Source organism: Carlito syrichta, unplaced genomic scaffold (genome assembly GCF_000164805.1).
Source record: "Carlito syrichta isolate Samal-C Ts95f unplaced genomic scaffold, Tarsius_syrichta-2.0.1 Scaffold126791, whole genome shotgun sequence".
Classification (NCBI taxonomy): Eukaryota; Metazoa; Chordata; class Mammalia; order Primates; family Tarsiidae; genus Carlito; species Carlito syrichta.
Window position 1 is genome coordinate 284,130 of NW_007070887.1, and position 12,564 is coordinate 296,693.

The 12,564-nt window shown below is 49.4% G+C and overlaps 1 protein-coding gene across 1 annotated transcript in view; it reads left to right on the forward strand.

Annotated features, from left to right (window-relative positions):
- Positions 1 to 12,564, forward strand: part of TTC38 (tetratricopeptide repeat domain 38) — a 29,638-nt gene that overhangs the window by 4,668 nt on the left and 12,406 nt on the right. Inside the window, exons 2-7 of the mRNA XM_021707907.1 lie at positions 92 to 159; positions 1,993 to 2,074; positions 3,656 to 3,827; positions 4,823 to 4,996; positions 7,442 to 7,517; positions 11,005 to 11,124. Of these exons, the coding sequence (XP_021563582.1) occupies positions 3,658 to 3,827; positions 4,823 to 4,996; positions 7,442 to 7,517; positions 11,005 to 11,124 (540 nt within the window). The 5' untranslated portion in view covers positions 92 to 159; positions 1,993 to 2,074; positions 3,656 to 3,657. The remainder of the gene's footprint in view (positions 1 to 91; positions 160 to 1,992; positions 2,075 to 3,655; positions 3,828 to 4,822; positions 4,997 to 7,441; positions 7,518 to 11,004; positions 11,125 to 12,564) is intronic.

The window sequence follows — 12,564 nt, forward strand, 5'->3', positions numbered from 1 at the left end:
GGGGGGCTGAAGTTTGTGTGTGTTTAAGTTTGAGGGGCTCCTTGGAATAAGGCCCTGGTAATACTTTCTTGCTGTGTGTAGGCATGGAAAGATGCAGGGCTCCCACTCTCCACCACAAGCAACGAAGCCTGCAAGCTGTTTGATGCCACCCTGACCCAGGTATGCTTGCGAAGAGAAGTGGTGTCCCCTTCTGTAAAGGTCTACGGGGAGGGTTTTTAACTTGGTGAGTACTTTTTAAATTGCACTGTTTCTTTAGCAATAGAAGGTAATAAAATCTATGTACTCTGTACTGGAGCATATGAGAGCATGTGGAAACATCTCTGCCGGCCCATGGCGTGGCTGAGGGGCTCTGCACTCACCTTCTTGAGGTTCCTGAGTAGTAGGAGGACAGCAGTGGACTCGCTTGGGGATGGCTTTGTGAGGGTGCTGAGCCTCCCACTGTGGGCGTCCCACTGTGGTCTGCTGTGGGTTAGATGTGAGGCTCTGCCTCTTAGGTTGTGGGATCCTGTCCTGAGACCAGTCTGTGAACATATTGCTCTCATCTAGGGCTGTGTCAAGACCTTCTGCCCCATTACCTATCATTTCTACATCAATGAAGGATTCTACAGTTCCAGAACAAGTTTGTTTGACAGATAGGGAAACTGAGGCCCAGAGTGTTGAACCTACTTGAGTTTAAAGTTGTACCATGAGTTAGAGACGGAACCAGAAAGTGCCTTGGTTTAAATACACTGATGGAGAAAGCTAAAGCTAGCCTTTTTCGAGAGTGGTGAGACTGCTATATATAACACAAGGACCAAGGAAGCTCCTAGAAGCATACAGATTGAACAAGAAAAGACTAATGACATGCCATTAGCTATGCCATGGTTATGTCTCCTGTTCTGTCTGTCTTTGCCGAGGGACTCCACTGTGTGTGCTTGAGCTATTTGTCTATTTTGTGTTTACCGTCGGCCCCCTGGCCCTTCCTGTACCTCATTGGCTTCTAATAGAACACTCTAATTGTTACACCTCACATTCCCCAATTCAGTGGCTGCTCATCCTCCTAGCCTGTGCATATTCTGTCCTGTGTATTGGTATCTCTGTGCCACCCTGTATCAGAGTTTGGGTTCTTTGAATCTCTGTGCCAACTCCCCTGTAACTTGTTTAAATGTATTTGCTAATTCTGTGTAGATTAGGGTAGATGATGGAAAGGGCATACTTAAAAATCCAGTGTATTATTATGGGTTTAGAATTTTTTAAAAGAGGCATTTCAAAAAAGGGCTAGAAACAAATACACCAGGTTGCCAAAAATGGTGATAAGATGATATTAGTGTCCGTTTTTATCTTTCGCCTTTTGAGAGAATCTTTCTAACTCTCTATAATGAATGTTTGCTGTGATTATTATTCTTTATTAGAGACAAGGTCTCATGCTACTGCCCAGGCTGAAGTGCAATGGGACGATCATGGCTCAATGCAGCCTTGATCTCCTGAGCTTCAAGCGATCCTCTTACCTCATCCTCCTGAGTAGCTGGCACCACACCAGCTAATTTTCACTTTTTTTAAGAGAGGGAGTCTTGCTGTATTGCCTGGGCTGGTTTCAAACTCCTGGCCTCAAGCAGTCCTTCCCTCTGTAATTCCAAAGCGCTGAAATTGCAGGCATGAGCCACCATGCCGAGCTACTGTGGTTATTTTTTAAAGGAATGATAAGAAGCAGTAATGTTCCTATTGTGGTGACCAATTCCAAGACCCCTCGTAGAGCTGAAGAGGCTGATGTTGTACAGCAGGTCACCTTCCTTTTGATGTTTCTTTTTTGGAAACGGCAGCATCACCAGCCCTAGAAAGTGTGCCTCGAGTTACATGTGTTTAATTTCTTCATATGCGATCAACTGAGTTATGTTTTCTTTGGGTTAGAGTTCGGAAAACAATGTTTTAGAAATTTAAAAAATCTGGATTTAGGTACATGCCTTCATTAATATCATCCAAGGACTCCATGGAGATAACTTTCTTTTATTTCAGTATGTGAAATGGACCAATGACAAGAGTCTCGGTGGCATTGAGGGCTGCCTTTCAGAGCTCAAGGTAGCAGATCCAACCTTTGGTGAGCAATGCTTTTCCTGGGTTGAGGAGCCCAGTTTCACAGATCCAGCCCCTCTCATTCCCTGACCCCAGGGACTCAGTTGGGTTGGGGAAGGCAGGTTGAGTGGCAGCCACAGTACTGCCATTTGCACAGAGGAAGGGACGATGACAGCCACTCTTGTGTTTGGAATAACAGCTGCTTCCATAAAGATGCCAGGTTCCAGCCGGGCTCGGTGGCTCAGCCTGTAATCCCGCGCCTTTGGGAGGCTGAGGTGAGTGGATTGCCTGAGTCCGCTGGTTCAAGACCCGCCTGAGCAGCGAGACCTCATCTCTACAGTAAATCAAAAAATCAGCCGGGCATGGTAGCACACACCTGTAGTTCCGGCTACTTGGAAGGCTGAGGCGGAAGGATCGCCGGAGCCCAGCAGGTTGAGGCTGCAGTGACCGGGAGTGGCCAGTGCACTCCAGTCTGGGCGACAGAGTGAGACTCCAACTCAAAAAGAAAAAAACAAACAAAAAAACAAAGCCAGGTTCCACTAGAAGGCATTTTTCAAATTTATTTTCTAGTGGCCATCCATTTTTGCAAGGAAGACACTGATCCTATTTCTCAGATGAGGAAACCAAGGGTCAGCAAGAGTAAGACACGAACCCGAAGCCACTCAGGTGGTTGAAGGGCTAGGGTTAGACAAAGCTGCCTGAATCCAAAACTCAGACCCCCTAGAACATGAGAGATGGCTACTGCAGCCTTGGCCAGGGTACAAGTGAGGCCTCACCCAGAGTGATTGGGGCAGGGTGGGGACCAGTTGGTGGCAGAGGCTGGCATCAAGGCAAGTAGTGTGTGTGATGGACATGGGAAGATCAAAATAGTGTATTTCAGGTGGGTGGCCCCAGTATTCAGCAAGGTTCTGGGTCTAGGAGAAGGACCAATGAGGGACACCCTTCCCACCCTGCTATAGCCTGATCAGACTAAAGGCAGGAGGTTTATACTACCCTGGCAAGAAAAGGGCAAGGAAAGAGCTGGGGAAGAATGGGGAAAGCTGAACCCAGCAGAGGGGAACACAGTAGCCAGGGACGGGCTTAGGCCCTCTCAGCAGACCTCGACTCCAGATCAGAAGTGGGAACCACAGGGGTGGTCCCAGCACTGTGACTGGGTTCTAGGACACCTTGCTTCTCCCAAGGTGGGACACCTTACCTCTCCCAAGGTGGGGGCTGGGAAGTCCAGGTAGGGTCTGTGATCTTCTTGGACCAGTCCCCCTAAGCGGCATCCACTGAGTGATTTCTGGGAGGCTGTGTGCAGTTGTGGTGACATCAGCTGATGAGTCTGTGGACAGCCCCTAACCCATTCATCCAGTGAAGGAGGAAGGTGCTTTGGACATTGGCACTCACCAGAATGTCCTTGTTAGACAAATATTTGTGAGTACTCTTAGGCTTGCCACTACATCCACAAGGACCAAGGCTGAGTCCTAGGCTGTGGGCAGGGCCTCAGCACACAGCCTACAGCTGCCAGTCTTGCTTTCCCTGGGGTGTCTGTTTCACATGTGGGGCCTAAACTGAGTTGAACTGGGCCATCTGAATCACCAGCTGTTTTCTAACCTTCTGCCAGCAATGGGCCATGCCATTTCTAACGGCCTCATGCTGATTGGCACTGGAAGCTCTGTGAGGCTGGACAAAGAACTGGACCTGGCTGTGAAGATGATGGTCGAGATTTCAAAAACCCAGCCACTGACACACCGAGAACAGCTGCACGTGTCTGCAGTAGAGACGTTTGCCAAGGGGTGAGAGGCCTCCCTGGGCTGGGGGCTGGCACTCTGAGGCTATGCTGGGTGATATCACAGATGGTCCTGCTGCCCTGGAGAGGGGGATTGCCTGGGAGTGATGAAGTATCATGAGATCCTCTGATTGAAAATCATATCCTAGCTGGGCACGGTGGCACACAACTGTAGTTCCAGCTACTTGGGAGTCTAAGGGAGAAGGATCGCCTGAGCCCAGTAGGTCAAGGCTATGATGGCCATGAATGTGCCATTGTACTCCAGTCTGGGTGGCAGAGTGAGACTCTAACCCAAAAAGAAAAAAAAAAAGAAAGAAAGAAACTCGCATCCTGCCTGCTGCTCTATCCTTAGCTGAGTGCTGAATGAGGAAGTAGTTGACCAGGATCCCCAACGTAGTATTTAAAGTAACTTTCTTTCTTTGTTAAATAATTGTATATTATTTTCATTACAAGAATAATAGGGCCACATTGCAGAAATAACTAGAAGAGAGAAGAAAACATTCACTCATATTCTCCTTGCCCTCGTACTGCCTTCCAGATCAACCCCCTGCTCTCTCTCCACAGAGGTTGCCCTCTTCCTCTGGGTCAGTCCCTGTGTCTGTTCAGGCTGGTGAAATGCCCCACAGAGCTAGGTGACCTGAGCTGATTGTGCAGGCACTTGGGGGGGTCTGAGCCCTGAGACTAAGAAAGTCCTGCCCAGTCTTCTTGGTGAATCAGCCCAGTGTGAAATTCTACCTTGGAGACTTCCTGCAGCTGGCTCATGGTCTCCAATGGGATTGTGTTTAAATCTGTTAAACCGGTTTTTTTGTTTTGTTGTTGTTGTTGTTTTTATTTGAACTAAAGAGTAAAATTTCCCACTGGTTTTTCAATGTTCTGAGTTGTAACCTAACACAGAAATTTTTTAAACCTGTTCAGTTTCAGACCATGACACTGGTGAGAAACTGCCTTTTACACTCTCCCATGTGGGTTCAGTGTTGCTGAGAAATCTCTCTTGGTTTCTAGGAACTTTCCGAAAGCCTGTGAACTATGGGAACAGATTCTCCGGGACCATCCGACAGACATGCTGGCCCTGAAATTTTCCCATGATGCCTACTTTTACCTGGGCTTCCAAGAACAGATGCGAGATTCTGTTGCTCGAATTTATCCCTTCTGGACACCTGACATCCCCCTCAGCAGGTATGTGCTAAGCTAGAAATTATATAATTTCTGTGTCTTAATGTTTCTCTTCTTCCCTAAAAACATGGCAACTTCCTTGGCCCTCTCCTAAAAATAATGAGATTAGTGTTGCTATTCTCCTAGTTCTTTACAGTTCAAAGGCTTATTTTTTTCATGCCACCTGTGGCTCATGGTCTCCATAATAACATTATGCATCAATCAGAACAGGATTGTTTTTGCTGCAGTAACAAATATCCCTTAGGTCTTCTTCTCCAAAGCTTATCACAGCAAAGGCTTATTTCTCACTCATACTACATGTCAATCTTAGGAGGGTGAGGTTTCTGCCACCATGTCCTCCAGGTGATGAAGCAACTGTCCTCTGGACACATCAGTTACTAAGAAGGAAAAATGAGCTCTCCTGAGAAGCTCACAATGGCAATTAAGTGCTCAGAATGAAAGGGATACTCTGCTACTTCCAAGTCGTTGGCAAAATTGATCACATGACTTAACCACCCATAAGAAACCAGGATGTACAGTTACAGTTCTACCATGTACTTGTGAAGAGGAGGTCTGAAATGTGTGTGAACAGCTCCAATGACCATCACATGTGTCACCACATGTGATCAACTCCACTACAGCTTAATCACAGGATAGTTGTGAGGTTCAAACAGGTTAATCAGCTGGAGAGCTGTATGAGTCAGGGCTCTCCAGAGAAACAGAACCAATAGCACATGTATCTGTCTCTGAGAGAGAGATAGATGAAGAGATTTATTTTAAGGAATTAGCTCATGTGATTGTGGGGGGGCTGGCAAGTTCAAAATCTGGAGGGCGGGGAAACAGGCTGGAAATTTCCTGGAGGATTCAATGTTACAGCCTTGTATCGGGAGGCAGACTGCAGCAGAATTTCTTCTTTTTCTGGAGATTTCAATCTTTTCTCTTAAAGCTTTCAGCTGATTAGATGAGGCCCGCCTGTATTATGAAGGGTCTGCTGTACTCAAAATCTACTGATTTAAATATTACACATCTAAAAAATACCTTCATCTAGACAGCAACCTCTAGACAGGTGTTTGACCAAACAACAGGGTACCATGGCCTAGCCAAGTTGACACATAAAATTAGTAGTACAAGAGCCTAATAGTACCTGGCACATAGCAATCATGCAATAAATGTTTAAATGTTGGTTAAATGACCCTGGTAATTAAATTTTTTTTTAAAAAGAGATAAGTCTGGAAGCCACTGCTCTAGAACATTACAAGAATGAATAGCAAAAGCTAGAACTGGCCTCTGTGCACAGTAGTAAAGCTAATTTCTGAGTTTCAAATAAAAACACCGTAACTCTGTTTTGTTTTCATATGACCTCCCCCCCAAAAAAAAAACACAGGAAAGAATGTCTCTTTCATGTATGACTGCCCTGGACACTTGGGTGCCAGTGGTTGCAGATGAGAAATGTGTATTTGTTCAGCGAGGTGTCTTTAAGCCCTCCTGGGTTAGGCCTGAGTTGAGAGTGATTTGGACAGGAAGGGCCTGGCCTATAGGAGTTCTGGACCAGGAGAAGATCCTGGCTGTCTACTAAATGCATTCCAGGCTGGGGAGGGGATCACACACAGGGTTCAGAAACAAAGGAGGAGTCTTGGGCAAGCCATAGATCACAATGGCTTCCCAGGGAGGTGCCCCTGGGCCACGCCTCTGGGTGGATGTCGCCAGGCAGACTGGAGGAAGAGGACCCTCATCATCCTCAAGTGGAGGTCCTGCGTTGATTCTTAGAAGGTGGGATGCTAATTGAGGCCAGGACCTGCTCTCAGTGCTGGGTTTGGGGATGATTGTGTGGATGATGATGTTCACTTTGTCCCTCACCAATTGGAAGAACGAAATTACTGAGAAGCATAGCTGAGAAGCATAGCGCTGGGCTTGGGGGGGTTGAAGTATGTGTCAGTCCCGTAGGGCTGCTGGAACAAAGGGCTATTAACTGGTGACTTAAACAACAGACATGTACTCACCATTTTGGAGGCCAGAAGTCTGGTTCAGCAGGACCAGCGGCCTCTCAATACTCTGGGGGAGAATTCTTCCCTGCCCCTTTCAGCCTCCAGGGGTGGCATTCCTTGGAGTCAGTCCCTGTGTCTGTTCAGGCTGGTGAAATGCCCCACAGAGCTAGGTGACCTGAGTTTGTTATCTTGCAGCTGCTTCACTCTAACTTTGTCTTCAACTGCTGTCATCTCTCTGTGTCTGGGTGTCTCTATATTTTCACATGACCCTCTTATAAGGACACCAGTCATTGGACTATGGACCGTCCTAATCCAGAATGAACTCTTCTAAGCTTGATTACCTCTGCAAAGACCCCACTCCAAAAAAAGATCACATTCACAGGTACTGAGAGTTAGGACTTCAGCATACCTTTGTGGGGGACGTAATTCAAACCACTGCCAGTCCATCTTTTTATATTTTAAGGTTTTTTTTTTCTGTTTTTAGCTATGTGAAAGGCATCTATTCTTTTGGATTGATGGAAACCAATTTCTATGATCAGGCAGAAAAACTCGCCAAAGAGGTAAGTGTGCCTTTTCTGAGGTGTGCTCAAACCTTCAGATAGTGACTGTCAGATGGGGCAGAGCACATGAGGGTCTCTACTTGGGTGTGACCCTGATGAATCCTCCCACCTATAGGCCTGACTTCTTCAGAGACACAAGGAGAGCTCATGTTAGTGTAGCCATGACGGGCCAAGGGCTTACCATGTGCCTGTCATTCACCTGTCCCTCCTGAGGTCCTCAGGGCCATGTTCCTTGGCTAAAGATTGTTCCACTTCCATAGATGGAGATACTGAGGCTCAGAGAGGCTATGGTCACCTCATTCACTCAGGGTTGCACAGTGTGGTGTCTCTGGACTTCCACCAGCTCTGTCTGGCTCCAGAGCCCACACGTTGCCCTGCTGGGACAGGAATTTTATAGGAGGAGAAACATATACAGATGTTGGTTCTTCCTCCTTGAACTTCACATTTCTAAGCATCACAGCTCTCGGGATTCAAGAAGTTGAGCGATGATTGCCAGTCATGATGGTTGGTGGATGCCCATACATGCCTGGGCTCAGGGCCAAGTGGCAGACTGTGGCTGTCAGAGCCAGGGTGTGAGCTGCCTAAAGCCCCGGGAGTCCCTCTCCTTCACTCCTCTTACCACGGGAGTATACACTGAGGCCCAGAGGGGACTGTCATGCACAAGGGGTGACAACAGTTCCTCTGCCAAGCTTGGTACTGGGACTTTATGTACACCTGCTGGCATCCTTACATCTCTGCCCAGGTGATATTAAACGCCTTGTTGCCTGGACAAGGCTCAAAGAGCAATCAAAGCCAGAGCCTGCCCAAGGTCACATGGCTCAGAGAAGGCAGAGTTGGAGTCTCCCGGGCCACCTGACCAATAGCTGTCCTTAAAGCTGCCTGGATAGGCCCCAGCTGTCCAGCATCCTGGCTGGGTTTTTCTGCTAGGACATTGCCCTAGTTGGCCTGAGCACCCCCTCCCCAGAAGATAGCACCCTCCAGGGCCCAGGGGTCCTATGGGGTCTCTGATGACCGCTCTAATTAAAGAATGGGAACTTAGACTTGAGGTTCAGGGTGAGGGGTTCTTGGCTTTAGCTCCAAGACAGGGCTGAGGGGACCTGGGTGACTTTCTTGTAGTCTTGGCTCCACAGCCTGGATAACCAGGCACCATCATCCAGGGAGACCATCACAGCTGGACCCTCCCGTTGACTGGCTTCCATCTTGGCGCTAGTAGACTGGTGGGGTAGTTGGAGAAGCTCTGGGCGAGTGAAACACATGGTGAACCAGACACGGACACATGGTGAACCAATCCCCACAGACTGCAGCCAGAAGATGCAGGCTCATGCTTCTCAAGGAGTAAGAAGTGGGGAAATAGGGCTCCCCTCCTGCTCCTTTCATGCCCTTTTCTCCTGCTGTCCCCCCTCCTGCTGACCCCACCACTAGCACCCCACGGACAATTACTGGGCAAGAAGACCAGGCTGTGATGATGCCAGGGCAGCAACACATGGGCGGTGTGTCTGCAGCCCCAGGTCAGCAAGAGCAACAGCTAAGCAGTGAACAAAGGCCCAGTCATGGAGCTTAGGGACCTGGAGCTCCCCGTGGCTTGATGAACTGAGTCTTAAGGCACGGGTGGGCACACCAGGGCACTAGGAGCTAGGACTGGGGAGGGATGGGCAGTGGCCAGATCGGACTTGGCCTCTTAGCCCAGGAAGGAAATTCACATTCTTTCTCAGGGAACCTTGGAAGGACTCTAAGGGAGGAAGTTGGTCAGCCCCTTGGAGAGGTGACAGCCATAACCCTTCACTTCTGCCATATGTGAAAGCAGCACACTCAGTGGAGTTCCTCAGACCATGCTCTGCTGTCTCCCCAAGGATACTGAACTCAGGGCCTGAGCTCTGAGGGTACTCACAGTCCCCTGCAGACATGCTTTCTGTCCCTACATGTCCCCATGTGGAGTGGGCAGGGCTCATGAAAACTGATGAGTAGGAGCTGAGAGGCTGGGCTTGCTGGGGACGCAGGCCTTGCCAGGCCAGGCCAGGCCAAATGTGCTTGGGGCTTCTGTACACTTGTGAAAGATGTGGGGAGACTGAGGTAGCAGGGCTAAAAGGAACCCATGATTTGGCATGGGGGACCTGGGCATAGGCCAGTCCGTGGGACCTCTGTGAGCCTCAGTTTATTGCTCCATAACCAGAGCTGAACAAATGAATAGAAGAATGAAATGGCTAGGAGGTGACAGTCATTCCTCGTGTCCTACTTGCCTCACTGGTTGCTGTCAAACTCAGGTCTTGTGAATGGCTATTGTCGTTAGCAGTAATAATAACAGAGCCAACTGTTTCTTCTTCTTCTTTTTTTTTTTGAGTTGGAGTCTCACTCTGTCGCCCAGGCTGGAGTGCAGTGGCACACTCACAGCCACCCCAGCGTTGACCTGCTGGGCTCCGGCGATCCTTCCACCTCAGCTTTCCAGGTAGCTGGAACTACAGGTGCGCGCTACCACACCTGTCTCATTTTTTATTTATTGTGGAGATGAGGTCTCGCCAAGTTGCCCAGGCTAGTCTCGAACCCCTGGTGATCACTGGCAATTCGCAAGTAATCCTCTCACCTCAGCCTCCCAAAGTGCTGGGATTACAGGCTTGAGCCACCGTGCCCTTTCTTATTTTTTTCTAAGGACAAGACCTCGCTTTGTTGCCAGGCTGGAGTGTAGTGGTGCAGTTTTTGCTCACTACAGCCTCAAACTCCTGGGCTCATGTGATCTTCCTGCCTCAGCCTCCCCAGTAGCTGGAACTATAGTCACATGCCACCACACCCAGCTAACTTTTAAATGTTAATTTTTGAAGAGATGAGGTCTTGCTAAATTGCCCAGGCTAGTCTTGAATTAGCTTCAAGCGATCTTCCTGCCTCAGCCACCAGAGTAGCTGGGATTTCAGGTGCAAGCCACCAGGCCTGGCTCCAGAGCCACCTGTTTCTGAGTCCAGAAAGCCATGTGCAGTTGTCACATGTATGATAGTGGGAGGACACAGCCATAGGCCACTGGAGCACTTAACAGTCTACACTGTATTCACGTGGACAGTGACTGTTTCTCTGCTGCAGCTCCTCCACTGGGGGGAAACTGAGAAACAGAGGTTGGGCGTCATGTTGCAGGTGACTTGCCTATACACAGGAGGCTGTGGGGTCAGGGATGAGCCCTGGCTTTGGAAAGACCCTGTTGCCATCCAACTGTGTGACCTTGGACAAGTCACTTAACCTCTCTGAGCTTCAGTTTCCTCATCTGTGAAATAGGCAGTGAGACCTTCCATGGCAGCTTCCAGTGATTGGCAGCACAAGCTGGTATGCTCTGAGCACACCGGAAATGGTGCTTATTGTAATTGTTTTGGGTCAGAGCCCTATTCTCCTACTCATTCTACCCCCTTCACCTTAGGCCTCTCTTCCCCTTAGACACCTGCTATCATGGGCCCAGGCAGCCTGACTAATCCATGTTTTTTGGACTCCCCCTCCCACTACAACCCCATAGGCCTTATCTATTAACCCGACGGATGCATGGTCCGTGCACACCATCGCTCACATCCATGAGATGAAAGCAGAGATCAAAGACGGGTTGGAATTCATGCAGCGCTCAGAGACCCACTGGAAGGTACAATTCTCGTTGATGGGTCACCTCCCCAGAAATTTCAGTGCATTGCCTTGAGTTAGGCTGAGGCTTTGTGGACAGGAGGTACAGGGTGTGGCATAGTTCTTGGGGAACTTGTGTTCAGCGTGGAGGCGTTTCTGTTGTGCTACAGCGCACCCCGGGAGCCCACAACACCTACCTAAGTTTTGCAGGTGATTCTAGAATTGGTCTTGGCCTGAGGCATTTGGTTGTCAAAGAAATGGGTCAGAAAATTGCTGGGAAACCAGAGCCTGGAGAGGGTGAGAACTGCGAGGTGTGAGCTGTTTCTTCTGCTGCTGGCCAGTGGAATCAGCATGGAACCGTGGAGTGGCCTGAGGTACACAGAGAGCAGCTGGGAAGGAGGCCCATGGGGGAGTTAGTGCAATGATAGTCTGCAGGGCTGGCATGTGGGTCTTGGGGCCTTGTGAGGGAGGAATGCTGGCCATGTAGACCCCTAGCATCCTGCCAGGTCCCTTTCCAGGGCCTCACCATGCTGTGGCCTCTCTGTCCCCATTCCTGACACCTCACTTCCCCCAGCCCAGCTCCTGGCTCAATGCCCTCTCTGGAGCCTTTCTCTCCCTGCCTACCCATAGAGGCCCTCCCCTCCTCTTTGTGTGCCTGTTTTCTTGGGGCTTGCCTCTGGCATACAACCTGGCCACCTGTCTAGATGCGGTTGCTGCTCTGCCCTTCTCTATGCCGTAGTAGGCGCATCAGGGAACCATTGGGCAAGATGGCGCGTCTCTCCCAGGGCCTGGCACTGAGTGGCAGATGTTCAATTATGTGAGTGTACAAACTAAGGATTGACCAAGAGCCAGCTTCCCCCAGCATCCCTCTGAGCAGCTCCCTGGCCCAGGGCATTCCCAGTGAGATGTAATTTATGAGAAGATAGATAACTCCCTCTCTGGAAGTGATCTTAGGTAAAGCAGGTGATCAGTGTAAGAATGTTTGAGAACTACAATCCTGTGAGGCTGATGCGTGGATCTGTTTAAGGATCCCCAAACACTGAGGACCCAAAAGACCCAAGGGCATCAGCAACCCGAAGGCCAGTTGGGTGGTCCCCACTCCTAGGCTCTCCCAGCAGATACTGTTAGTTCTTGCAGGAGGGAGTGCTAAGTCTGAATTGTGGGAGCACTGGCATGGCCATGTCCTCTGACAGAGGGGCAGGGGGCTGCCTACCATGGGGCAGGGAGGCCTGGTTAGGGCTAGCATTACTGGTGTTCCATTCACATTCCTCGCCGAGAACACTGCCAACTTGTGGGGCCCGAGACAACTATATTTGAGGCCTGACTTTGTGCCGGGGTAAGTACTTGATCCCGGTGAGCCTCAGTTTCCTCATCTGAACCCCGGCTAATGTGACAACTGTGAAGCCCTTGGCTCTAAACCAGTTCTCATTGGTGTGGGTTCTGGTGTGTGTAAAACAGGGTG